Source organism: Leptodactylus fuscus, unplaced genomic scaffold, assembly GCF_031893055.1.
Source record: "Leptodactylus fuscus isolate aLepFus1 unplaced genomic scaffold, aLepFus1.hap2 HAP2_SCAFFOLD_630, whole genome shotgun sequence".
In the NCBI taxonomy this organism is placed as follows: domain Eukaryota; kingdom Metazoa; phylum Chordata; class Amphibia; order Anura; family Leptodactylidae; genus Leptodactylus; species Leptodactylus fuscus.
Window position 1 is genome coordinate 46,231 of NW_027440663.1, and position 27,307 is coordinate 73,537.

Sequence of the window (27,307 nt, forward strand, 5' to 3'; positions counted from 1 at the left end):
GAAAAGTTTATTGGTCTTTGCAGGCAGCTGGAGGCAGAGTCTCGGTTACTATCCGTCATATAGAAAGGTCAATAAAAAACAAAACATTACAAACAGCCCTTGTATAGGAAAAAACTTCTGTAACCCCTTCAGCTCCACAAATCTCTGCCACATCCTCCGGCCACAAACATCACCCTGGTCAGGCAGCATCCTCCGACCCTACAGAGAAGCTTCTGCCATGGACCACGTCTGTGGAGGAGGAGCAGTCACTGCTTTGTGCTGTGGTCACATCCCAGACATCAACCAGCAAGTCTACACGACCTTCAGTCCTCAACGACACCGCACTGCAACACAACGCAAGGCAAGCACCAGCCATACTATGGGCCACACCATCGCAATCTGATGGACAGAGCATAAAATAATACCAAAATCAGAAGGACCACACCATAGACCATTCCATTCCAGAAAGTCAGGTGGAAGGCACTGCATTCCATGTAGGACCACCATCCAAACTAATGTGATCCCATCACAAGCAGGAAAGTAGAAGCACAAGTCATGCAAAGCACATGAGATGTATGGAACACTACATCCAAACTGCAAGGCACTGGGTCATACCATCCCAAAAGGGGGGCAGGTAAGGAGGGTGTCTATAACAACTTGTCCCATGGATCAGTGCAGCCTGAGCTGGAGCTACCAATGAGATAAAAAAAACCTCAAAGCTGAAACCTGATCCAATGGTTTTTATGAGTCTTCCTGGATCATACCATTACGTGACGTGCAATGACTATCCAAGCGGTCAGGAGGGAGAGACAAGAAATGGCATCAATTCTTCATAACCACTACAGGGAAAGCAAGTGGACCTAAAGGAGTTCTCCGGGACTGAGATAGTGACAGTCGGAGCATAGCTGCCCCTTCAGATAGTTGGTCAGTAGGTGGTATCAGGAGTAGGGTCTCCGTTCATATGACATCAGGGTTGAGACGATCTTGAGATTTCAGGATCAATTTTAAAATCCGATTTCCGATCATTTTCCAGCCAATCCCGATCATGAAATTTGCTTGATCGCTGATCGTGATCCGATCTTTCCCGATCGCTCAACCCTATATGACATCAATGCCCATCAATATCAAAGTCCCTCAAAACCCTTTTAAAGGGACAGTATGGCAAAAGAACAACATGGTGGCCGTGTTGACCATGGGCTGGGCTGGTGTTGTAGCTCACACAGAGGCGCCATGTTCTCTTATCATACAATCCCTTAGAGTTGGATCCTGGTGTCCAACAATGTGAATGGAAGGGTTAGCAACATGCAGGGAGGATAGCGAAGGGACATAAGCAGATACAATGGACCATACCATTCAGACAGAAGGGGTGGCATATGAGATTGGTGGAGCTAGGGGGGTTGTTGAACATCCCAGCCAGGATTTTGATCGGTCAGACTACTACAGTGACAGGACACACTACTTGTCCAGTTCCCGTCGGGTTGGTAAAGGCACAGAGGTCGTGAAGCAAGTTTCTTTCTTTGTTTTTTTGCAGGACGGGTTTTGTGCTGTAAACATGTGAGATTAGTCGTGAAGGAAGAGCCTCCCTACTTGGCTCCTCCCATGACCAGGACAAGGAACGTGGCTGCTGTTTTGGCATCTTGGGTGAAGGACTGAGGTGGTCAGCATAAAAAGTCCAAACAACAAGAATAGAAAAAGTCTCATTTCCCTTCCGTGCCGGGAGGTCAGGCTTCTGGTGAGAGTCATAGATCTGAGAGAGTCCCAACGTGTGGAGGTCACAGGAACAGAGGTGAAGGCCAAAGCAACCACTAAGGAACCACATCTCATTAAAAAGCAAAAAAAAAGCGCCATCCAAAGGTCTACTGAGCGTCTGACATTCACCGCATGCTACAAGATGCCAGAGTCAGGCAACAGGAGCTCACAGTATGTTGTCGTGTCGCCAGAAGGTCTCCTCATCTGGACTATCACGAAAAGTAAACGGCTGGACCTCCAAAGAGAAGGTCATCACGACACAGAATCCGAGACATCAAACACAACCGATAGACAATGGTCAGAGCAGCCCACTACACCTTCCATTACATCCCCACCTTCACGCCGCACGTTCTCCAGGCTGTAAGGCTGCACCGCAAAGATGTAAACATGGTGTCACCAAGTGGAGAACCCAATACTGATCTCAAGGCCGACCATGACTGATCTGCTGGGAAGATGGAGACTAAGGGTAACTATTATAGGATGTAACAGAACGTGAGGGAGAAGCTCCAGACCAGAAACATGGACACAGTGACTCCTCCTGGTATCACATGGTGCCTCCGCCCCATTATAGTTATACCACATGGTGCTCCACCACCCATCCTGATACCAACATGGTCAACATGCATGGTCACTACAACCACCAATCAGTAGAGACTTTGGTGGTGGTCTCATTGGTGGGGTTGGTGGCCGCATCACTTGAAATGTAAGACCAGGAAACAATAGTAAATACTGAAGACTTGCCCTCTACACTTCTAATGCCAAGCAAGAAACCTCCTTCACCGGAGCGCCGTCCACCATCTTGTGAGGCCACGAGGCACCACCAGGAGGCAAACCCAAAACATATGTAATACTAAATGGACCGTAAAGTGCATGCACATGCATGTAATACCACTACATACATGCACATATGCATGTAATGGGGGAAATGTCCTAACCACACTACAGACATATGTGTAACATAAGCTCCAACTTGTGGCATGTGTCGTGTGGCATGTAACAAGGCGTTGAGCATGTTAGAAGCATGTAGAGGGAGGGGCCAGCTCTATGGCTGCACACGTCTACTACAGCTCATTCTCCATTAGAACGCAGCCCAATATGGCGACTGCCCTCGTAAAATACTTCAGCAAATACTGACTTATGGCGCAACACCACGCAACGCTTCACCGCAGGATCCTCCACTACCGGGCACCACCCAGGGAATCTTTGGCCAGACGCTCAGTGGTCACGGTTTAGCTTGTGGTGTCTCCATGTTTAGAATATCCCAAGTGGTTACGGTTGCGTCGGCTTGTGTGCTCGGTGTAGTGCAATTAAGAAGCCACGCCATCTGGAGAGTATCAGGGACGGGCTCATCTTCTCCTCCATGGAAGGCACAAGAGCCGCCGGCCTCAGGACACAGACGATGAGGAAGCCGAGGTCGATGGCCGCCAGAAACACCACTTGCTTTTGCTGTGCTGCTTACGGATCATCTCCTCTTCGCGCTCGCGCTCCTTCTTGCTGCGCAGGTAGCGGTCCTCCTCCTTCAGATACCACACCGGAGGCCAGCGACAGCGCTCAAAGTGGCTCTTATTATCTGAGGATAGAAAGTCAAGACGTTGTGGCCTCTGCCCCGCCACGTTCTCTCCGTGACCCTCCACCACCTCACCTGGAGACATGTACTTCATCTCCCGGGGGAACTTCCGGCACACGGCGTTGTAGTTGGTGCAGATGTAGTGCAGGCACCAGTCCGTCAGCTGCTTGGCATTATGGAACTAGGAAAGAGATGGACAAGGTCAGTCACCCTGACAGGACACGTCCACTTGCCTCGTGGCATCACCCCCACCCATCAGTCCTCACCTGTGCAATGTCCAGGTACAGGAGGACTTGTCCATCTATATCTGCTCCATGTACATAGGAGGCCAGGAGCTCGTCCACAGCGTGTTGTTCTAGAACGAGAACACGTTACATGTAACACGCTCTCTGCACCCACACAGCCGGGGTATCCAGCCGTGTACACCACGGACGTGCCGCAGGGAAGGTCACCCGCTATCTGGAGGTCACATTGATCAGCTATAGTGGAGGAAGCAGCGCGGAGGAAATGTCAGCGACAGCAAGGACAGCCGGGACACGGGGCAGGCAAAGATAGCTGGCTTAGATACAGCCTGACTAGTGACATCACAATGGGCTTAGATACAGGCTGACTAGTGACATCACAGTGGGCTTAGATACAGGCTGACTAGTGACATCACAGCTGGCTTAGATACAGGCTGACTAGTGACATCACAGCTAGCTTAGATACAGGCTGACTAGTGACATCACAATGGGCTTAGATACAGGCTGACTCTAGTGACATCACAACCGGCCTAGATACAGGCTGGCAAGTGACATCACAACTGGCTTAGCTACAGGCTGATTAGTGACATCACAACCGGCTTAGATACAGGCTGGCTAGTGACATCACAACCGTCTTAGATACAGGCAGTACTGGTCTATAGTATGTGCCTGCCCCCCCTCTGCAGTACTGGTCTATAGTATGTGCCCCCCCCTGCAGTACTGGTCTATAGTACAGTCCTATGAAAAAGTTTGGGCACCCCTATTAATCTTAATCATTTTTAGTTCTAAATATTTTGGTGTTTGCAGCAGCCATTTCAGTTTGATATATCTAATAACTGATGGACACAGTAATATTTCAGGATTGAAATGAGGTTTATTGTACTAACAGAAAATGTGCAATATGCATTAAACCAAAATTTGACCGGTGCAAAAGTATGGGCACCTCAACAGAAAAGTGACATTAATATTTAGTAGATCCTCCTTTTGCAAAGATAACAGCCTCTAGTCGCTTCCTGTAGCTTTTAATCAGTTCCTGGATCCTGGATAAAGGTATTTTGGACAAACAATTCAAGTTCAGTTAAGTTAGATGGTGGCCGAGCATGGACAGCCCGCTTCCAATCATCCCACAGATGTTCAATGATATTCAGGTCTGGGGACTGGGATGGCCATTCCAGAACATTGTAATTGTTCCTCTGCATGAATGCCTGAGGATTTGGAGCGGTGTTTTGGATCATTGTCTTGCTGAAATATCCATCCCCGGCGTAACTTCAACTTCGTCACTGATTCTTGAACATTATTCTCAAGAATCTGCTGATACTGAGTGGAATCCATGCGACCCTCAACTTTACCAAGATTCCCGATGCCGGCATTGGCCACACAGCCCCAAAGCATGATGGAACCTCCACCAAATCTTACAGTGGGTAGCATGTGTTTTTCTTGGAATGCTGTTTCTTTTTGGACGCCATGCATAACGCATTTTTTTATAACCAAACAACTCAATTTTTGTTTCCAAAATGAAGCTGCCTTGTCCAAATGTGCTTTTTCATACCTCAGGCAACTCTATTTGTGGCGTACGTGCAGAAACGGCTTCTTTCTCATCACTCTCCCATACAGCTTCTCCTTGTGCAAAGTGCGCTGTATAGTTACCGATGCACAGTGACACCATCTGCAGCAAGATGATGCTGCAGCTCTTTGGAGGTGTCTGTGGATTGTCCTGGACTGTTCTCACCATTCTTCTTCTCTGCCTTTCTGATATTTTTCTTGGCCTGCCACTTCTGGGCTTAACAAGAACTGTCCCTGTGCTCTTCCATTTCCTTACTATGTTCCTCACAGTGGAAACTGACAGGTTAAATCTCTGAGACAACGTTTTGTATCCTTCCCCTGAACAACTATGTTGAACAATCTTTGTTTTCAGATCATTTGAGAGTTGTTTTGAGTAGCCCATGATGCCACTCTTCAGAGGAGATTCAAATAGGAGATCAACTTGCAATTGGCCACCTTAAATACCTTTTCTTATGATTGGATACATCTGGCTATGAAGTTCAAAGCTCACTGAGGTTACAAAACCAATTTTGTGCTTTAGTAAGTCAGTAAAAAGTAGTTAGGAGTATTCAAATCAATAAAATGATAAGGGTGCCCATACTTTTGCACCGGTCAAATTTTGGTTTAATGCATATTGCACATTTTCTGTTAGTACAATAAACCTCATTTCGATCCTGAAATATTACTGTGTCCATCAGTTATTAGATATATCAAACTGAAATGGCTGCTGCAAACACCAAAATATTTAGAACAAAAAATGATTAAGATTAATAGGGGTGCCCAAACTTTTTCATAGGACTGTATGTGCCCCCCCTCCCCCTGCAGTACTGGTCTATAGTATGTGCCCCTCTGGTCTATATATTTTGCGCCCCCCGGTGGTCTCACCAGTCAGAGCCTGCAGATGGGGCAGACACAGCCGGTTACTCAGGACCAGGAGTTCTGTACAGTCCAGCTCAGGCCTCGGCGAGAAGTGACCCAGATACAAATACTCCAGAACCGCCCGCAGACAGGAGGACGACGTGTCGGGCAGGGAGACCTGCGAGATAGACAAGGGGAACCCCTCATTATGTAATGATAGTGACCAGATCCCCCCCCACCTGGAAATAGAAGCTACTGCAAGTCACAGCACCCTAAAGTGTGCAGCCCTGAAAATAGGTGTCATGTGAGGCGCCCCCTCCTGCCGGTGACTGCTCATGTCCTGGATTGTATTCCAGAGTGCTGCTGGGCCACATCTCCAACAACACACGGCAGCTCTGGATGTGACTAGAGTAAGAGACATGAGGCTACATGTGGGTAACTGCACCCTCCCCCACTCCGTGTCCTCTGCAAACACTTTATATACACATCCGCCTGGATAACATACACTAAAAATAAGTGACATTACCCCTCCAGTGAAGCTCTCCCGGAACGAGCCTCGGAACAAGGCCACCATCCAGTCACAGTTTGCAATCAGAAGCGGCTTGTGGGCAGGCACGGGGCCGTCATCCACTGTAAACACCACATCTGACGGGAGGACAGAGGCACATTTAGTGGGGGCATCAACGGGGAAAAGTAAAAAAAAAAAACCCAGAATACAAACTGCCCCATGACCCAAGAACTCACCCTGAACACCCTGTCCTCTGAGGACCTGCAGATGACCATCATCCCCCAACATGTCGTAGTGTCCTACCTAAACAGGTGGAACTATACTAAGAAGACCACCATGACCATCATCCCCCAACATGTCGTAGTGTCCTACCTAAACAGGTGGAACTATACTAAGAAGACCACCATGACCGTCATCCCCGACATGTCGTAGTGTCCTACATAAAATATGGAACCATACTAAGAAGACCATCATGACTGTCATCCATTGATATGTTGTAGTGTCCTACCTAAAATAAGGAACCATACTAAGAAAACCACCATGACCGTCATCCCCTGACATGCCGTAGTGTCCTACCTAAACAGGTGGAACTACACTAAGAAAACCACCATGACCGTCATCCCCTGACATGCCGTAGTGTCCTACCTAAAATATGGAACTATACTAAGAAGACCACCATGACCGTCATCCCCCAACATGTCGTAGTGTCCTACCTAAACAGGTGGAACTATACTAAGAAGACCACCGTGACCGTCATCCCCCGACATGTCGTAGTGTCCTACCTAAACAGGTGGAACTATACTAAGAAGACCACCATGACCATCATCCCCCGACATGTTGTATTGTCCTACCTAAACAGTTGGAACTATACTAAGAAGACCATCATGACCATCATCTCCTGACATGTCGTAGTGTCCTACCTAAACAGGTGGAACTATACTAAGAAGACCACCATGACCGTCATCCTCCGACATGTCGTAGTGTCCTACCAAAAAGGGTGGAACTATACTAAGAAGACCACCATGACCGTCATCCTCCGACATGTCGTAGTGTCCTACCAAAAAGGGTGGAACTATACTAAGAAGACCACCATGACCGACATCCCCTGACATGTCATAGTGTCCTACCTAAAAGGGTGGAACTATACTAAGAAGACCACCATGACCGACATGCCCTGACATGTCGTAGTGTCCTACCTAAAAGGGTGGAACTATACTAAGAAGACCACCATGACCGTCATCCCCCGACATGTCGTAGTGTCCTACCTAAAAGGGTGGAACTATACTAAGAAGACCACCATGACCGACATCCCCTGACATGTCGTAGTGTCCTACCTAAAAGGGTGGAACTATACTAAGAAGACCACCATGACCGTCATCCCCCGACATGTCGTAGTGTCCTACCTAAAAGGGTGGAACTATACTAAGAAGACCACCATGACCGTCATCCCCCGACATGTTGTAGTGTCCTACCTAAAAGGGTGGAACTATACTAAGAAGACCACCTTGACCGTCATCCCCCGACATGTCGTAGTGTCCTACCTAAACAGGTGGAACTATACTAAGAAGACCACCATGACCATCATCCCCCGACATGTTGTATTGTCCTACCTAAACAGTTGGAACTATACTAAGAAGACCATCATGACCATCATCTCCTGACATGTCGTAGTGTCCTACCTAAACAGGTGGAACTACACTAAGAAGACCACCATGACCGTCATCCTCCGACATGTCGTAGTGTCCTACCAAAAAGGGTGGAACTATACTAAGAAGACCACCATGACCGATATGCCCTGACATGTCGTAGTGTCCTACCTAAAAGGGTGGAACTATACTAAGAAGACCACCATGACCGACATCCCCTGACATGTCATAGTGTCCTACCTAAAAGGGTGGAACTATACTAAGAAGACCACCATGACCGACATGCCCTGACATGTCGTAGTGTCCTACCTAAAAGGGTGGAACTATACTAAGAAGACCACCATGACCGTCATCCCCCGACATGTCGTAGTGTCCTACCTAAAAAGGGTGGAACTATACTAAGAAGACCACCATGACCGACATCCCCCGACATGTTGTATTGTCCTACCTAAACGGGTGGAACTATACTAAGAAGACCACCATGACCGACATCCCCCGACATGTCGTAGTGTCCTACCTAAAAGGGTGGAACTATACTAAGAAGACCACCTTGACCGTCATCCCCCGACATGTCGTAGTGTCCTACCTAAAAGGGTGGAACTATACTAAGAAGACCACCATGACCGTCATCCCCCGACATGTTGTAGTGTCCTACCTAAAAGGATGGAACTATACTAAGAAGACCATCATGACCGTCATCCCCCGACATGTCGTAGTGTCCTACCTAAAAGGGTGGAACTATACTAAGAAGACCACCATGACCGTCATCCCCCGACATGTCGTAGTGTCCTACCTAAAAGGGTGGAACTATACTAAGAAGACCACCTTGACCGTCATCCCCCGACATGTCGTAGTGTCCTACCTAAAAGGGTGGAACTATACTAAGAAGACCACCATGACCGTCATCCCCCGACATGTTGTAGTGTCCTACCTAAAAGGGTGGAACTATACTAAGAAGACCACCATGACCGTCATCCCCCGACATGTTGTAGTGTCCTACCTAAAAGGGTGGAACTATACTAAGAAGACCACCTTGACCGTCATCCCCCGACATGTCGTAGTGTCCTACCTAAACAGGTGGAACTATACTAAGAAGACCACCATGACCATCATCCCCCGACATGTTGTATTGTCCTACCTAAACAGTTGGAACTATACTAAGAAGACCATCATGACCATCATCTCCTGACATGTCGTAGTGTCCTACCTAAACAGGTGGAACTACACTAAGAAGACCACCATGACCGTCATCCTCCGACATGTCGTAGTGTCCTACCAAAAAGGGTGGAACTATACTAAGAAGACCACCATGACCGATATGCCCTGACATGTCGTAGTGTCCTACCTAAAAGGGTGGAACTATACTAAGAAGACCACCATGACCGACATCCCCTGACATGTCGTAGTGTCCTACCTAAAAGGGTGGAACTATACTAAGAAGACCACCATGACCGACATGCCCTGACATGTCGTAGTGTCCTACCTAAAAGGGTGGAACTATACTAAGAAGACCACCATGACCGTCATCCCCCGACATGTCGTAGTGTCCTACCTAAAAAGGGTGGAACTATACTAAGAAGACCACCATGACCGACATCCCCCGACATGTTGTATTGTCCTACCTAAACGGGTGGAACTATACTAAGAAGACCACCATGACCGACATCCCCCGACATGTCGTAGTGTCCTACCTAAAAGGGTGGAACTATACTAAGAAGACCACCTTGACCGTCATCCCCCGACATGTCGTAGTGTCCTACCTAAAAGGGTGGAACTATACTAAGAAGACCACCATGACCGTCATCCCCCGACATGTCGTAGTGTCCTACCTAAACAGGTGGAACTATACTAAGAAGACCACCATGACCGTCATCCCCCGACATGTCGTAGTGTCCTACCTAAACAGGTGGAACCATACTAAGAAGACCACCATGACCGACATCCCCCGACATGTCGTAGTGTCCTACCTAAAAGGGTGGAACTATACTAAGAAGACCACCTTGACCGTCATCCCCCGACATGTCGTAGTGTCCTACCTAAAAGGGTGGAACTATACTAAGAAGACCACCATGACCGTCATCCCCCGACATGTTGTAGTGTCCTACCTAAAAGGATGGAACTATACTAAGAAGACCATCATGACCGTCATCCCCCGACATGTCGTAGTGTCCTACCTAAAAGGGTGGAACTATACTAAGAAGACCACCATGACCGTCATCCCCCGACATGTCGTAGTGTCCTACCTAAAAGGGTGGAACTATACTAAGAAGACCACCTTGACCGTCATCCCCCGACATGTCGTAGTGTCCTACCTAAAAGGGTGGAACTATACTAAGAAGACCACCATGACCGACATCCCCCGACATGTCGTAGTTTCCTACCTAAAAGGGTGGAACTATACTAAGAAGACCACCATGACCGACATCCCCCGACATGTCGTAGTGTCCTACCTAAAAGGGTGGAACTATACTAAGAAGACCACCATGACCGTCATCCCCCGACATGTTGTAGTGTCCTACCTAAAAGGGTGGAACTATACTAAGAAGACCACCATGACCGTCATCCCCCGACATGTTGTAGTGTCCTACCTAAAAGGGTGGAACTATACTAAGAAGACCACCTTGACCGTCATCCCCCGACATGTCGTAGTGTCCTACCTAAAAGGGTGGAACTATACTAAGAAGACCACCATGACCGTCATCCCCCGACATGTTGTAGTGTCCTACCTAAAAGGGTGGAACTATACTAAGAAGACCACCATGACCGTCATCCCCTGACATGTTGTAGTGTCCTACCTAAAAGGATGGAACTATACTAAGAAGACCACCATGACCGTCATCCCCCGACATGTTGTAGTGTCCTACCTAAACAGGTGGAACCATACTAAGAAAACCACCATGACCGTCATCCCCTGACATGCCGTAGTGTTCTACCTAAAATATGGAACTATACTAAGAAGACCACCATGACCGACATCCCCGACATGTTGTAGTGTCCTACCTAAAAGGGTGGAACTATACTAAGAAGACCACCTTGACCGTCATCCCCCGACATGTCGTGTCCTACCTAAAAGGGTGGAACTATACTAAGAAGACCACCATGACCGTCATCCCCGACATGTTGTAGTGTCCTACCTAAAAAGGGTGGAACTATACTAAGAAGACCACCATGACCGTCATCCCCCGACATGTTGTAGTGTCCTACCTAAAAAGGGTGGAACTATACTAAGAAGACCACCATGACCGTCATCCCCTGACATGTCGTAGTGTCCTACCTAAACAGGTGGAACTATAGTAAGAAGACCGCCATGACCGACATCCCCCGACATGTTGTAGTGTCCTACCTAAACAGCTGGAACTATACTAAGAAGACCACCATGACCGACATCCCCCGACATGTCGTAGTGTCCTACCTAAAAGGGTGGAACTATACTAAGAAGACCACCTTGACCGTCATCCCCCGACATGTCGTAGTGTCCTACCTAAAAGGGTGGAACTATACTAAGAAGACCACCATGACCGACATCCCCTGACATGTCATAGTGTCCTACCTAAAAGGGTGGAACTATACTAAGAAGACCACCATGACCGACATGCCCCGACATGTCGTAGTGTCCTACCTAAAAGGGTGGAACTATACTAAGAAGACCACCATGACCGTCATCCCCTGACATGTTGTAGTGTCCTACCTAAACAGCTGGAACTATACTAAGAAGACCACCATGACCGTCATCCCCCGACATGTCGTAGTGTCCTACCTAAAAGGGTGGAACTATACTAAGAAGACCACCATGACCGTCATCCTCCGACATGTTGTAGTGTCCTACCTAAAAGGGTGGAACTATACTAAGAAGACCACCATGACCGTCATCCCCGACATGTTGTAGTGTTCTACCTAAACAGGTGGAACTATACTAAGAAGACCACCATGACCGTCATCCCGACATGTCGTAGTGTCCTACCTAAACAGGTGGAACCATACTAAGAAGACCACCATGACCGACATCCCCCGACATGTCGTAGTGTCCTACCTAAAAGGGTGGAACTATACTAAGAAGACCACCTTGACCGTCATCCCCCGACATGTCGTAGTGTCCTACCTAAAAGGGTGGAACTATACTAAGAAGACCATCATGACCGTCATCCCCCGACATGTCGTAGTGTCCTACCTAAAAGGGTGGAACTATACTAAGAAGACCACCATGACCGTCATCCCCCGACATGTTGTAGTGTCCTACCTAAAAGGGTGGAACTATACTAAGAAGACCATCATGACCGTCATCCCCCGACATGTCGTAGTGTCCTACCTAAAAGGGTGGAACTATACTAAGAAGACCATCATGACCGTCATCCCCCGACATGTTGTAGTGTCCTACCTAAAAGGGTGGAACTATACTAAGAAGACCACCATGACCGTCATCCCCCCACATGTTGTAGTGTCCTACCTAAAAGAGTGGAACTATACTAAGAAGACCACCTTGACCGTCATCCCCCGACATGTCGTAGTGTCCTACCTAAAAGGGTGGAACTATACTAAGAAGACCACCATGACCGTCATCCCCCGACATGTTGTAGTGTCCTACCAAAAAGGGTGGAACTATACTAAGAAGACCACCATGACCGTCATCCCCCGACATGTCGTAGTGTCCTACCTAAAAGGGTGGAACTATACTAAGAAGACCACCATGACCGACATGCCCTGACATGTCGTAGTGTCCTACCTAAACGGGTGGAACTATACTAAGAAGACCACCATGACCGTCATCCCCTGACATGTTGTAGTGTCCTACCTAAACAGCTGGAACTATACTAAGAAGACCACCATGACCGTCATCCCCCGACATGTCGTAGTGTCCTACCTAAAAGGGTGGAACTATACTAAGAAGACCACCATGACCGTCATCCTCCGACATGTTGTAGTGTCCTACCTAAAAGGGTGGAACTATACTAAGAAGACCACCATGACCGTCATCCCCGACATGTTGTAGTGTTCTACCTAAACAGGTGGAACTATACTAAGAAGACCACCATGACCGTCATCCCGACATGTCGTAGTGTCCTACCTAAACAGGTGGAACCATACTAAGAAGACCACCATGACCGACATCCCCCGACATGTCGTAGTGTCCTACCTAAAAGGGTGGAACTATACTAAGAAGACCACCTTGACCGTCATCCCCCGACATGTCGTAGTGTCCTACCTAAAAGGGTGGAACTATACTAAGAAGACCATCATGACCGTCATCCCCCGACATGTCGTAGTGTCCTACCTAAAAGGGTGGAACTATACTAAGAAGACCACCATGACCGTCATCCCCCGACATGTTGTAGTGTCCTACCTAAAAGGGTGGAACTATACTAAGAAGACCATCATGACCGTCATCCCCCGACATGTCGTAGTGTCCTACCTAAAAGGGTGGAACTATACTAAGAAGACCATCATGACCGTCATCCCCCGACATGTTGTAGTGTCCTACCTAAAAGGGTGGAACTATACTAAGAAGACCACCATGACCGTCATCCCCCCACATGTTGTAGTGTCCTACCTAAAAGAGTGGAACTATACTAAGAAGACCACCTTGACCGTCATCCCCCGACATGTCGTAGTGTCCTACCTAAAAGGGTGGAACTATACTAAGAAGACCACCATGACCGTCATCCCCCGACATGTTGTAGTGTCCTACCAAAAAGGGTGGAACTATACTAAGAAGACCACCATGACCGTCATCCCCCGACATGTCGTAGTGTCCTACCTAAAAGGGTGGAACTATACTAAGAAGACCACCATGACCGTCATCCCCCGACATGTTGTAGTGTCCTACCTAAAAGGGTGGAACTATACTAAGAAGACCACCATGACCGACATCCCCCGACATGTTGTAGTGTCCTACCTAAAAGGGTGGAACTATACTAAGAAGACCACCTTGACCGTCATCCCCCGACATGTCGTGTCCTACCTAAAAGGGTGGAACTATACTAAGAAGACCACCATGACCGTCATCCCCCGACATGTTGTAGTGTCCTACCTAAACAGGTGGAACTATACTAAGAAGACCACCATGACCGTCATCCCCCGACATGTCGTAGTGTCCTACCTAAAAGGGTGGAACTATACTAAGAAGACCACCTTGACCGTCATCCCCCGACATGTCGTAGTGTCCTACCTAAACAGGTGGAACTATACTAAGAAGACCACCATGACCGTCATCCCCCGACATGTCGTAGTGTCCTACCTAAAAGGGTGGAACTATACTAAGAAGACCACCTTGACCGTCATCCCCCGACATGTCGTAGTGTCCTACCTAAAAGGGTGGAACTATACTAAGAAGACCACCATGACCGTCATCCCCCGACATGTTGTAGTGTCCTACCTAAAAGGATGGAACTATACTAAGAAGACCATCATGAACCATGTTCTTACCAGGCGCAATCCACCCCTGGGAATCCCACCCAGTCCTTTCTGCCCTATCTAGGACTCCTCAGTGCAGAATGAGGTCTAGATGAGAGGCAAGGAAAGGTGTGGTAAATGATGCCACACGTCATCCGCCATGTCTTACACTCAAGAGACCGAGAGAACTTGTAATAAGCACTCCATAGATACCACCATGAAAACCACCCAGACATCTCTTCCAATGTGGACACTTACCAGAGAAAAGACCTCGGTTCAGACACTCCCGAATCCGGTTCGCTCTCCTGACATGAAAGGCTTTTGTGATCTCCTGATTCATGAATCCTTCTTTGTTCAGCAGGTTGGAGACCATCATACGAAGGTCAAAGACCTCTAAGGCTTCGGCTATGGTGGCGATCTGCATGAGCTCGGCCCTGCTCTGGTTTAGTTGTCCTGTGTATAAATACTCCAGCACTGCCCTCAGTGGCTTCTCCTGGATTAGCCCATCCATCTGGAGAACCATCATTGGCCTTCTACGCTGTGTTAAAGGATCTTCTACAATGTCTATTTTTACATTGACGAAGCCTCTACCCCAATCTGATAACTTCCTGCCCCAACCAAGGGGAACATTTTGCCCACCATTAAGATGATCACCACCACCACCATCACTATCATCTTTATCCTTGCCAAAAGTTCTAAGAGTAAGAGGCTTTCCATTTAAGGTCAGCCTCACGTTTGGAGAGTCACGTTTACCATCCGTGACTAGGTTCTTAGCCCTTAAAGGTTCGGTCACCCCTGAACTCCACTGTGTTGGATTCTCAGCATTCATTTCAACAGGTGACAACTCTAATGAGAAGAGATCATAAAATTTGGAACAGGCAGTGGCCAAATAGACTTTATGGGCAAAGATCTTCTGTCCACTCAGCAGCTGGAATACTACATCAGCACATAGCGGGGTGCGGAACAGGGCAGCAGGACCTTGGCCACTGCACTGCGGGGGATCTGGGAGGTGTATGATGGGTGGAGGAGGCTTAGGCGGTAGGAACGGGGCCTGGAGCAGTGGACGTTGGACCTTCTTTAAGTGAGACTTCCAAAACTGCAAATGTCTTCTGGAAATGAGGGCTGCACGGATGGCATTGTCAAAAACGTCCTTGACCCCAAACTGAGCCACCACACTGGTCTCATAGTAGGGAATGCCTAGTTCCTTGGCCACCTCATGCCCGGTCTCTGGAGACAGGATATCTGTAGGCTTTATAGGTCTGAGACCAAAAGACAGAAAGAACTATTACAACTTGTCACATGGACTCAATGATCTACAGCAGCGGCTGACAAAACACTCACTTGGCCAGGGGGCGGCGGGCACGGTTCACAGCGTCCAGATCAGCATACCGCAGGTCCAGCTGGCACCCCACCAGCACCACAGGAGTTCGGGGGCAGAAATGTTTGATTTCCGGCAGCCACATGCTCTTGACATGACGCAAAGAATGAGGATTAGCCAATGAAAAGCAAAGCACCACCACGTCAGACCTGCCGAGAAGATGACAACCCAACCATCAGGGGAAGCCAAAGCAGCCACAGTACCAATAAGGGCCGATGTGTGGAAACAACCTCTCACATGGACCTTCTCCATCTATCCCCTCACATGGACCTTCTCCATCTATCCTCTCACATGGACCTTCTACCATCTATCCCCTCACATGGACCTTCTACCATCTATCCCCTCACATGGAGGGGGTCATCTATCCCCTCACATGGACCTTCTGCCATCTATCCCCTCACATGGACCTTCTACCATCTATCCCCTCACATGGACCTTCTACCATCTATCCCCTCACATGGACCTTCTCCATCTATCCTCTCACATGGACCTTCTACCATCAATCCCTTCACATGGACCTTCTCCATCTATCCCCTCACATGGACCTTCTCCATCTATCCCCTCACATGGACCTTCTCCATCTATCCCCTCACATGGACCTTCTCCATCTATCCCCTCACATGGACCTTCTCCATCTATCCCCTCACATGGACCTTCTCCATCTATCCTCTCACATGGACCTTCTACCCTCTATCCCCTCACATGGACCTTCTACCATCTATCCCCTCACATGGACCTTCTACCATCTATCCCCTCACATGGACCTTCTCCATCTATCCCCTCACATGGACCTTCTCCATCTATCCCCTCACATGGACCTTCTCCATCTATCCCCTCACATGGACCTTCTCCATCTATCCCCTCACATGGACCTTCTCCATCTATCCCCTCACATGGACCTTCTCCATCTATCCCCTCACATGGACCTTCTCCATCTGTCCCCTCACATGGACCTTCTACCATCAATCCCTTCACATGGACCTTCTCCATCTGTCCCCTCACATGGACCTTCTACCATCAATCCCTTCACATGGACCTTCTACCCTCTATCCTCTCACATGGACCTTCTACCCTCTATCCCCTCACATGGACCTTCTACCATCTATCCCCTCACATGGACCTTCTACCATCTATCCCCTCACATGGACCTTCTACCATCTATCCCCTCACATGGACCTTCTACCATCTATCCCCTCACATGGACCTTCTACCATCAATCCCCTCACATGGACCTTCTCCATCTATCCCCTCACATGGACCTTCTACCATCAATCCCCTCACATGGACCTTCTACCATCTATCCCCTCACATGGACCTTCTACCATCTATCCCCTCACATGGAGGGGGTCATCTATCCCCTCACATGGACCTTCTACCATCTATCCCCTCACATGGACCTTCTACCATCTATCCCCTCACATGGACCTTCTACCATCTATCCCCTCACATGGACCTTCTACCATCTATCCCCTCACATGGACCTTCTACCATCTATCCCCTCACATGGACCTTCTACCATCTATCCCCTCACATGGACCTTCTACCATCTATCCCCTCACATGGACCTTCTCCATCTATCCCCTCACATGGACCTTCTACCATCTATCCCCTCACATGGATCTTCGCCATCTATCCCCTCACGTGTACCTTCTCCATCTATCCCCTCACATGGACCTTCTACCATCTATCCCCTCACATGGAGGGGGTCATCTATCCCCTCACATGGACCTTCTACCATCTATCCCCTCACATGGACCTTCTACCATCTATCCCCTCACATGGACCTTCTACCATCTATCCCCTCACATGGACCTTCTACCATCTATCCCCTCACATGGACCTTCTACCATCTATCCCCTCACATGGACCTTCTACCATCTATCCCCTCACATGGACCTTCTACCATCTATCCCCTCACATGGACCTTCTACCATCTATCCCCTCACATGGACCTTCTCCATCTATCCCCTCACATGGACCTTCTACCATCTATCCCCTCACATGGATCTTCGCCATCTATCCCCTCACGTGTACCTTCTCCATCTATCCCCTCACACTCACGTGTACCTTCTCCTTCTATAGTGTCACACTCACGTGTACCTTCTCCTTCTATAGTGTCACACTCACGTGTACCTTCTCCTTCTATAGTGTCACACTCACGTGTACCTTCTCCTTCTATAGTGTCACACTCACGTGTACCTTCTCCTTCTATAGTGTCACACTCACGTGTACCTTCTCCTTCTATAGTGTCACACTCACGTGTACCTTCTCCTTCTATAGTGTCACACTCACGTGTACCTTCTCCTTCTATAGTGTCACACTCACGTGTACCTTCTCCTTCTATAGTGTCACACTCACGTGTACCTTCTCCTTCTATAGTGTCACACTCACGTGTACCTTCTCCTTCTATAGTGTCACACTCACGTGTACCTTCTCCTTCTATAGTGTCACACTCACGTGTTACCTCTGCACCCTCTCACACCCTTGTATTACCCCATAGACATATATGATGGGCCCGGCTATAGGGCAGGTCCTCACAGTAGAATCCTATACGGTTGTTCCTTATATGCAGTACACAGAGCGTTGCAGGAAGTGAGAAGGTGAGGCCGTGACCAGGTCAGGATGTGACAGCGGAAGCCGCGGTGTCCTGTGTGCTGGAGGCGGTAATATATCTGCAGGGATGGGCTGAGGACATAGACGGGGTATATATAGTATGAGGACCTGTAGTAGGGGCAGCAGTATATGGAGGTCTCCAGACAGGAGAGGAGAAGGAAACCTCCAGCCAGAAACATGTCCGGAACGTCATCAGATATCTGAGCTACACAGGTCACCGACCCTCCGAGAACAGGGTGTAATACACAGGTCACCGACCCTCCGAGAACAGGGTGTAATACACAGGTCACCGACCCTCCGATAACAGGGTGTAATACACAGGTCACCGACCCTCCGATAACAGGGTGTAATACACAGGTCACCGACCCTCCGAGAACAGAGTGTAATACACAGGTCACCGACCCTCCGAGAACAGGGTGTAATACACAGGTCACCGACCCTCCGAGAACAGGGTGTAATACACAGGTCACCGACCCTCCGAGAACAGGGTGTAATACACAGGTCACCGACCCTCCGAGAACAGGGTGTAATACACAGGTCACCGACCCTCCGAGAACAGGGTGTAATAGACAGGTCACCGACCCTCCGAGAACAGGGTGTAATACACAGGTCACCGACCCTCCGAGAACAGGGTGTAATACACAGGTCACCGACCCTCCGATAACAGGGTGTAATACACAGGTCACCGACCCTCCGATAACAGGGTGTAATACACAGGTCACCGACCCTCCGATAACAGGGTGTAATACACAGGTCACCGACCCTCCGATAACAGGGTGTAATACACAGGTCACCGACCCTCCGATAACAGAGTGTAATACACAGGTCACCGACCCTCCGATAACAGGGTGTAATACACAGGTCACCGACCCTCCGAGAACACAGTGTAATACACAGGTCACCGACCCTCCGAGAACACAGTGTAATACACAGGTCACCGACCCTCCGAGAACAGGGTGTAATACACAGGTCACCGACCCTCCGAGAACAGGGTGTAATACACAGGTCACCGACCCTCCGATAACAGGGTGTAATACACAGGTCACCGACCCTCCGATAACAGGGTGTAATACACAGGTCACCGACCCTCCGATAACAGGGTGTAATACACAGGTCACCGACCCTCCGATAACAGAGTGTAATACACAGGTCACCGACCCTCCGATAACAGGGTGTAATACACAGGTCACCGACCCTCCGATAACAGAGTGTAATACACAGGTCACCGACCCTCCGATAACAGAGTGTAATACACAGGTCACCGACCCTCCGATAACAGGGTGTAATACACAGGTCACCGACCCTCCGATAACAGGGTGTAATACACAGGTCACCGACCCTCCGATAACAGGGTGTAATACACAGGTCACCGACCCTCCGATAACAGAGTGTAATACACAGGTCACCGACCCTCCGAGAACACAGTGTAATACACAGGTCACCGACCCTCCGAGAACACAGTGTAATACACAGGTCACCGACCCTCCGAGAACACAGTGTAATACACAGGTCACCGACCCTCCGATAACAGGGTGTAATACACAGGTCACCAACCCTCTGAGGAGACGGTCTAATACACAGGTCACCGACCCTCCGAGAACAGGGTGTAATACACAGGTCACCGACCCTCCGATAACAGGGTGTAATACACAGGTCACCGACCCTCCGATAACAGGGTGTAATACACAGGTCACCGACCCTCCGATAACAGGGTGTAATACACAGGTCACCGACCCTCCGATAACAGGGTGTAATACACAGGTCACCGACCCTCCGATAACAGAGTGTAATACACAGGTCACCGACCCTCCGAGAACACAGTGTAATACACAGGTCACCGACCCTCCGAGAACACAGTGTAATACACAGGTCACCGACCCTCCGAGAACACAGTGTAATACACAGGTCACCGACCCTCCGATAACAGGGTGTAATACACAGGTCACCAACCCTCTGAGGAGACGGTCTAATACACAGGTCACCGACCCTCCGAGAACAGGGTGTAATACACAGGTCACCGACCCTCCGATAACAGGGTGTAATACACAGGTCACCGACCCTCCGATAACAGGGTGTAATACACAGGTCACCGACCCTCCGATAACAGGGTGTAATACACAGGTCACCGACCCTCCGATAACAGAGTGTAATACACAGGTCACCGACCCTCCGAGAACAGAGTGTAATACACAGGTCACCGACCCTCCGATAACAGAGTGTAATACACAGGTCACCGACCCTCCGAAAACAGAGTGTAATACACAGGTCACCGACCCTCCGAGAACACAGTGTAATACACAGGTCACCGACCCTCCGAGAACACAGTGTAATACACAGGTCACCGACCCTCCGAGAACAGGGTGTAATACACAGGTCACCGACCCTCCGAGAACAGGGTGTAATACACAGGTCACCGACCCTCCGATAACAGGGTGTAATACACAGGTCACCGACCCTCCGATAACAGGGTGTAATACACAGGTCACCGACCCTCCGATAACAGGGTGTAATACACAGGTCACCGACCCTCCGATAACAGAGTGTAATACACAGGTCACCGACCCTCCGATAACAGGGTGTAATACACAGGTCACCGACCCTCCGATAACAGAGTGTAATACACAGGTCACCGACCCTCCGATAACAGAGTGTAATACACAGGTCACCGACCCTCCGATAACAGGGTGTAATACACAGGTCACCGACCCTCCGATAACAGGGTGTAATACACAGGTCACCGACCCTCCGATAACAGGGTGTAATACACAGGTCACCGACCCTCCGATAACAGAGTGTAATACACAGGTCACCGACCCTCCGAGAACACAGTGTAATACACAGGTCACCGACCCTCCGAGAACACAGTGTAATACACAGGTCACCGACCCTCCGAGAACACAGTGTAATACACAGGTCACCGACCCTCCGATAACAGGGTGTAATACACAGGTCACCAACCCTCTGAGGAGACGGTCTAATACACAGGTCACCGACCCTCCGAGAACAGGGTGTAATACACAGGTCACCGACCCTCCGATAACAGGGTGTAATACACAGGTCACCGACCCTCCGATAACAGGGTGTAATACACAGGTCACCGACCCTCCGATAACAGGGTGTAATACACAGGTCACCGACCCTCCGATAACAGGGTGTAATACACAGGTCACCGACCCTCCGATAACAGAGTGTAATACACAGGTCACCGACCCTCCGAGAACACAGTGTAATACACAGGTCACCGACCCTCCGAGAACACAGTGTAATACACAGGTCACCGACCCTCCGAGAACACAGTGTAATACACAGGTCACCGACCCTCCGATAACAGGGTGTAATACACAGGTCACCAACCCTCTGAGGAGACGGTCTAATACACAGGTCACCGACCCTCCGAGAACAAGGTGTAATACACAGGTCACCGACCCTCCGATAACAGGGTGTAATACACAGGTCACCGACCCTCCGATAACAGGGTGTAATACACAGGTCACCGACCCTCCGATAACAGGGTGTAATACACAGGTCACCGACCCTCCGATAACAGGGTGTAATACACAGGTCACCGACCCTCCGATAACAGGGTGTAATACACAGGTCACCGACCCTCCGATAACAGAGTGTAATACACAGGTCACCGACCCTCCGAGAACAGAGTGTAATACACAGGTCACCGACCCTCCGATAACAGAGTGTAATACACAGGTCACCGACCCTCCGAAAACAGAGTGTAATACACAGGTCACCGACCCTCCGAGAACAGAGTGTAATACACAGGTCACCGACCCTCCGATAACAGGGTGTAATACACAGGTCACCGACCCTCCGATAACAGGGTGTAATACACAGGTCACCGACCCTCTGAGGAGACGGTGTAATACACAGGTCACCGACCCTCCGAGAACAGAGTGTAATACACAGGTCACCGACCCTCCGAGAACAGAGTGTAATACACAGGTCACCGACCCTCCGATAACAGGGTGTAATACACAGGTCACCGACCCTCCGAAAACAGGGTGTAATACACAGGTCACCGACCCTCCGAAAACAGGGTGTAATACACAGGTCACCGACCCTCCGAAAACAGGGTGTAATACACAGGTCACCGACCCTCCGAAAACAGAGTGTAATACACCGGTCACCGACCCTCCGAGAACAGGGTGTAATACACAGGTCACCGACCCTCCGATAACAGAGTGTAATACACAGGTCACCGACCCTCCGAAAACAGGGTGTAATACACAGGTCACCGACCCTCCGATAACAGAGTGTAATACACAGGTCACCGACCCTCCGATAACAGAGTGTAATACACAGGTCACCGACCCTCCGAGAACAGAGTGTAATACACAGGTCACCGACCCTCCGATAACAGAGTGTAATACACAGGTCACCGACCCTCCGATAACAGGGTGTAATACACAGGTCACCGACCCTCCGATAACAGGGTGTAATACACAGGTCACTGACCCTCCGAGAACAGGGTGTAATACACAGGTCACCGACCCTCCGAGAACAGAGTGTAATACACAGGTCACCGACCCTCCGAGAACAGGGTGTAATACACAGGTCACCGACCCTCCGATAACAGGGTGTAATACACAGGTCACCGACCCTCCGATAACAGGGTGTAATACACAGGTCACCAACCCTCCGATAACAGGGTGTAATACACAGGTCACCGACCCTCTGAGGAGACGGTGTAATACACAGGTCACCGACCCTCCGAGAACAGGGTGTAATACACAGGTCACCGACCCTCCGAGAACAGAGTGTAATACACAGGTCACCGACCCTCCGATAACAGGGTGTAATACACCGGTCACCGACCCTCCGAGAACAGGGTGTAATACACAGGTCACCGACCCTCCGATAACAGGGTGTAATACACAGGTCACCAACCCACCGAGAACAGAGTGTAATACACCGGTCACCGACCCTCCGATAACAGGGTGTAATACACAGGTCACCGACCCTCCGAGAACAGGGTGTAATACACAGGTCACCGACCCTCCGAGAACAGAGTGTAATACACAGGTCACCGACCCTCCGAGAACAGAGTGTAATATACAGGTCACCGACCCTCCGATAACAGGGTGTAATACACAGGTCACCGACCCTCCGAGAACAGAGTGTAATACACAGGTCACCGACCCTCCGAGAACAGGGTGTAATACACAGGTCACCGACCCTCCGAGAACAGGGTGTAATACACAGGTCACCGACCCTCCGATAACAGGGTGTAATACACAGGTCACCGACCCTCCGATAACAGGGTGTAATACACAGGTCACCGACCCTCCGATAACAGGGTGTAATACACAGGTCACCGACCCGCTGAGGAGACGGTGTAATACACAGGTCACCGACCCTCCGATAACAGGGTGTAATACACAGGTCACGACCCTCCGATAACAGGGTGTAATACACAGGTCACCGACCCTCCGATAACAGGGTGTAATACACAGGTCACCGACCCTCCGAGAACAGGGTGTAATACACAGGTCACCGACCCTCCGAAAACAGGGTGTAATACACAGGTCACCGACCCTCCGAAAACAGGGTGTAATACACAGGTCACCGACCCTCCGAAAACAGGGTGTAATACACAGGTCACCGACCCTCCGAAAACAGGGTGTAATACACAGGTCACCGACCCTCCGAAAACAGGGTGTAATACACAGGTCACCGACCCTCCGAAAACAGGGTGTAATACACAGGTCACCGACCCTCCGAAAACAGGGTGTAATACACAGGTCACCGACCCTCCGAAAACAGGGTGTAATACACAGGTCACCGACCCTCCGAGAACAGGGTGTAATACACAGGTCACCGACCCTCCGATAACAGGGTGTAATACACAGGTCACCGACCCTCCGAAAACAGAGTGTAATACACAGGTCACCCTCACCCAGAAGACCACGCTCTCCTACATCCCCCTCACCCACCAGACCATGCTCTCCTACATCCCCCTCACCCACCAGACCACACTCTCCTCCATCCCCCTCACCCACCAGACCATGCTCTCCTCTATCCCCCTCACCCAGAAGACCACGCTCTCCTCCATCCTCCTCACCCACCAGACCACGCTCTCCTCCATCCTCCTCACCCACCAGACCACGCTCTCCTCCATCCTCCTCACCCACCAGACCACGCTCTCCTCCATCCCCCTCACCCACCAGACCACGCTCTCCTCCATCCTCCTCACCCACCAGACCACGCTCTCCTCCATCCCCCTCACCCACCAGACCACGCTCTCCTCCATCCTCCTCACCCACCAGACCACGCTCTCCTCCATCCCCCTCACCCACCAGACCACGCTCTCCTCCATCCCCCTCACCCACCAGACCACGCTCTCCTCCATCCTCCTCACCCACCAGACCACGCTCTCCTCCATCCTCCTCACCCACCAGACCACGCTCTCCTCCATCCTCCTCACCCACCAGACCATGCTCTCCTCCATCCCCCTCACCCACCAGACCACGCTCTCCTCCATCCTCCTCACCCACCAGACCACGCTCTCCTCCATCCCCCTCACCCACCAGACCACGCTCTCCTCCATCCTCCTCACCCACCAGACCACGCTCTCCTCCATCCCCCTCACCCACCAGACCACGCTCTCCTCCATCCCCCTCACCCACCAGACCACGCTCTCCTCCATCCTCCTCACCCACCAGACCACGCTCTCCTCCATCCTCCTCACCCACCAGACCATGCTCTCCTCCATCCTCCTCACCCACCAGACCACGCTCTCCTCCATACTCCTCTACCACCAGACCACGCTTTCCTCCATCCTCCTCACCCACCAGACCATGCTCTCCTCCATCCTCCTCACCCACCAGACCACGCTCTCCTCCATCCTCCTCACCCACCAGACCACGCTCTCCTCCATACTCCTCTACCACCAGACCACGCTTTCCTCCATCCTCCTCACCCACCAGACCACGCTCTCCTCCATACTCCTCACCCACCAGACCACGCTCTCCTCCATCCTCCTCACCCACCAGACCACGCTCTCCTCCATCCTCCTCACCCACCAGACCACGCTCTCCTCCATCCTCCTCACCCACCAGACCACGCTCTCCTCCATCCTCCTCACCCACCAGACCACGCTCTCCTCCATCCCCCTCACCCACCAGACCACGCTCTCCTCCATCCTCCTCACCCACCAGACCACACTCTCCTCCATCCCCCTCACCCACCAGACCACGCTCTCCTCTATCCCCCTCACCCAGAAGACCACGCTCTCCTACATCCCCCTCATCCACCAGACCACGCTCTCCTCCATCCTCCTCACCCACCAGACCACGCTCTCCTCCATCCTCCTCACCCACCAGACCACGCTCTCCTCCATCCTCCTCACCCACCAGACCACGCTCTCCTCCATCCTCCTCACCCACCAGACCACGCTCTCCTCCATCCTCCTCACCCACCAGACCACGCTCTCCTCCATCCCCCTCACCCACCAGACCACGCTCTCCTCCATCCTCCTCACCCACCAGACCACGCTCTCCTCCATCCTCCTCACCCACCAGACCACGCTCTCCTCCATACTCCTCTACCACCAGACCACGCTTTCCTCCATCCTCCTCACCCACCAGACCACGCTCTCCTCCATACTCCTCTACCACCAGACCACGCTCTCCTCCATCCTCCTCACCCACCAGACCACGCTCTCCTCCATCCTCCTCACCCACCAGACCACGCTTTCCTCCATCCTCCTCACCCACCAGACCACGCTCTCCTCCATACTCCTCTACCACCAGACCACGCTCTCCTCCATCCTCCTCACCCACCAGACCACGCTCTCCTCCATCCTCCTCACCCACCAGACCACGCTCTCCTCCATCCTCCTCACCCACCAGACCACGCTCTCCTCCATCCTCCTCACCCACCAGACCATGCTCTCCTCCATACTCCTCACCCACCAGACCACGCTCTCCTCCATCCTCCTCACCCACCAGACCATGCTCTCCTCCATCCCCCTCACCCACCAGACCATGCTCTCCTACATCCCCCTCACCCACCAGACCACACTCTCCTCCATCCCCCTCACCCACCAGACCATGCTCTCCTCTATCCCCCTCACCCAGAAGACCACGCTCTCCTCCATCCTCCTCACCCACCAGACCACACTCACTAGGATCCTCCTCTCCTGGTGGGTTGTGCTCTCCTGTCTTTCTCCATGTCACTAGACCGCGCTGTCCTGAATCCTCCTGCACCACTAGACCTATTATCACTCTTACAATCAGTGGGTGAGTTACATGGTTCCCCATTATTGGTCATGATAGGTGGCTCACTTTCCTACATGCTTGGCTTTGATGCATTTTTTCCCCCCCGATATTTGGCAGGGACCCCTGTAAGCTTCTCACCTCCCATATGCAAAGCGCCTGTCCTTGTGGTGGTCTCCAAATGTGTCCCAGAGACGCAGTGAGACACTAACTTCATCCACCACATCACGGGAGCGCTCCAGAACCTGCAGGAGGAAAGAAAACCTGATAACATTAACCCCTCCACAATCAGGAGGTTACATGACCCCACCACTGATGGATGCCACCTACCTCTTGGCATACTCTGTACTGGTCAATGGCCCATACAGTGGGGACGTGAGTGGCGAGCAGCTGGTACTGGGTGAGGGTGGCATTGCAGGCTCGAGCACAGATCAGTCGGGTCTTACCAACGGCGTTGTCTCCTACCACCACACACTTAATGGTTTCCACATTAGGCCGCTCATAATCCAGGTCAGTATCCATAAGGTAGGTCTGTAGAGACAAGAGCAGGGATTAGACACTCAGAAGGAGACCCCACAATCTACAGAACTGGGGCCTAGTACAAAAA

The 27,307-nt window shown here is 50.6% G+C and overlaps 1 protein-coding gene across 2 annotated transcripts; it reads right to left on the bottom strand.

The window, feature by feature from the left end:
* On the bottom strand, positions 1–27,237 carry LOC142188682 (rho-related BTB domain-containing protein 2-like). Of its 2 annotated transcripts, XM_075261922.1 has the most exons (9): positions 27,031–27,237; positions 26,842–26,945; positions 15,820–16,005; positions 14,737–15,737; positions 6,464–6,582; positions 5,965–6,115; positions 3,562–3,650; positions 3,371–3,476; positions 1–3,298 (listed from the first exon to the last, which is right to left on the bottom strand). In XM_075261922.1, the coding sequence occupies exons 1-9, from the start codon at positions 27,220–27,222 to the stop codon at positions 3,114–3,116; spliced, it is 2,133 nt and encodes a 710-aa protein (XP_075118023.1). In that variant the 5' UTR covers positions 27,223–27,237; the 3' UTR covers positions 1–3,113. The 2 variants fall into 2 exon arrangements, with proteins under 2 accessions (XP_075118023.1, XP_075118022.1); XM_075261921.1 differs by lacking the exon at positions 27,031–27,237 and having other exon boundaries at positions 15,820–15,944; positions 26,842–26,923.
* Between the last annotated feature and the right edge of the window lie 70 nt (positions 27,238–27,307).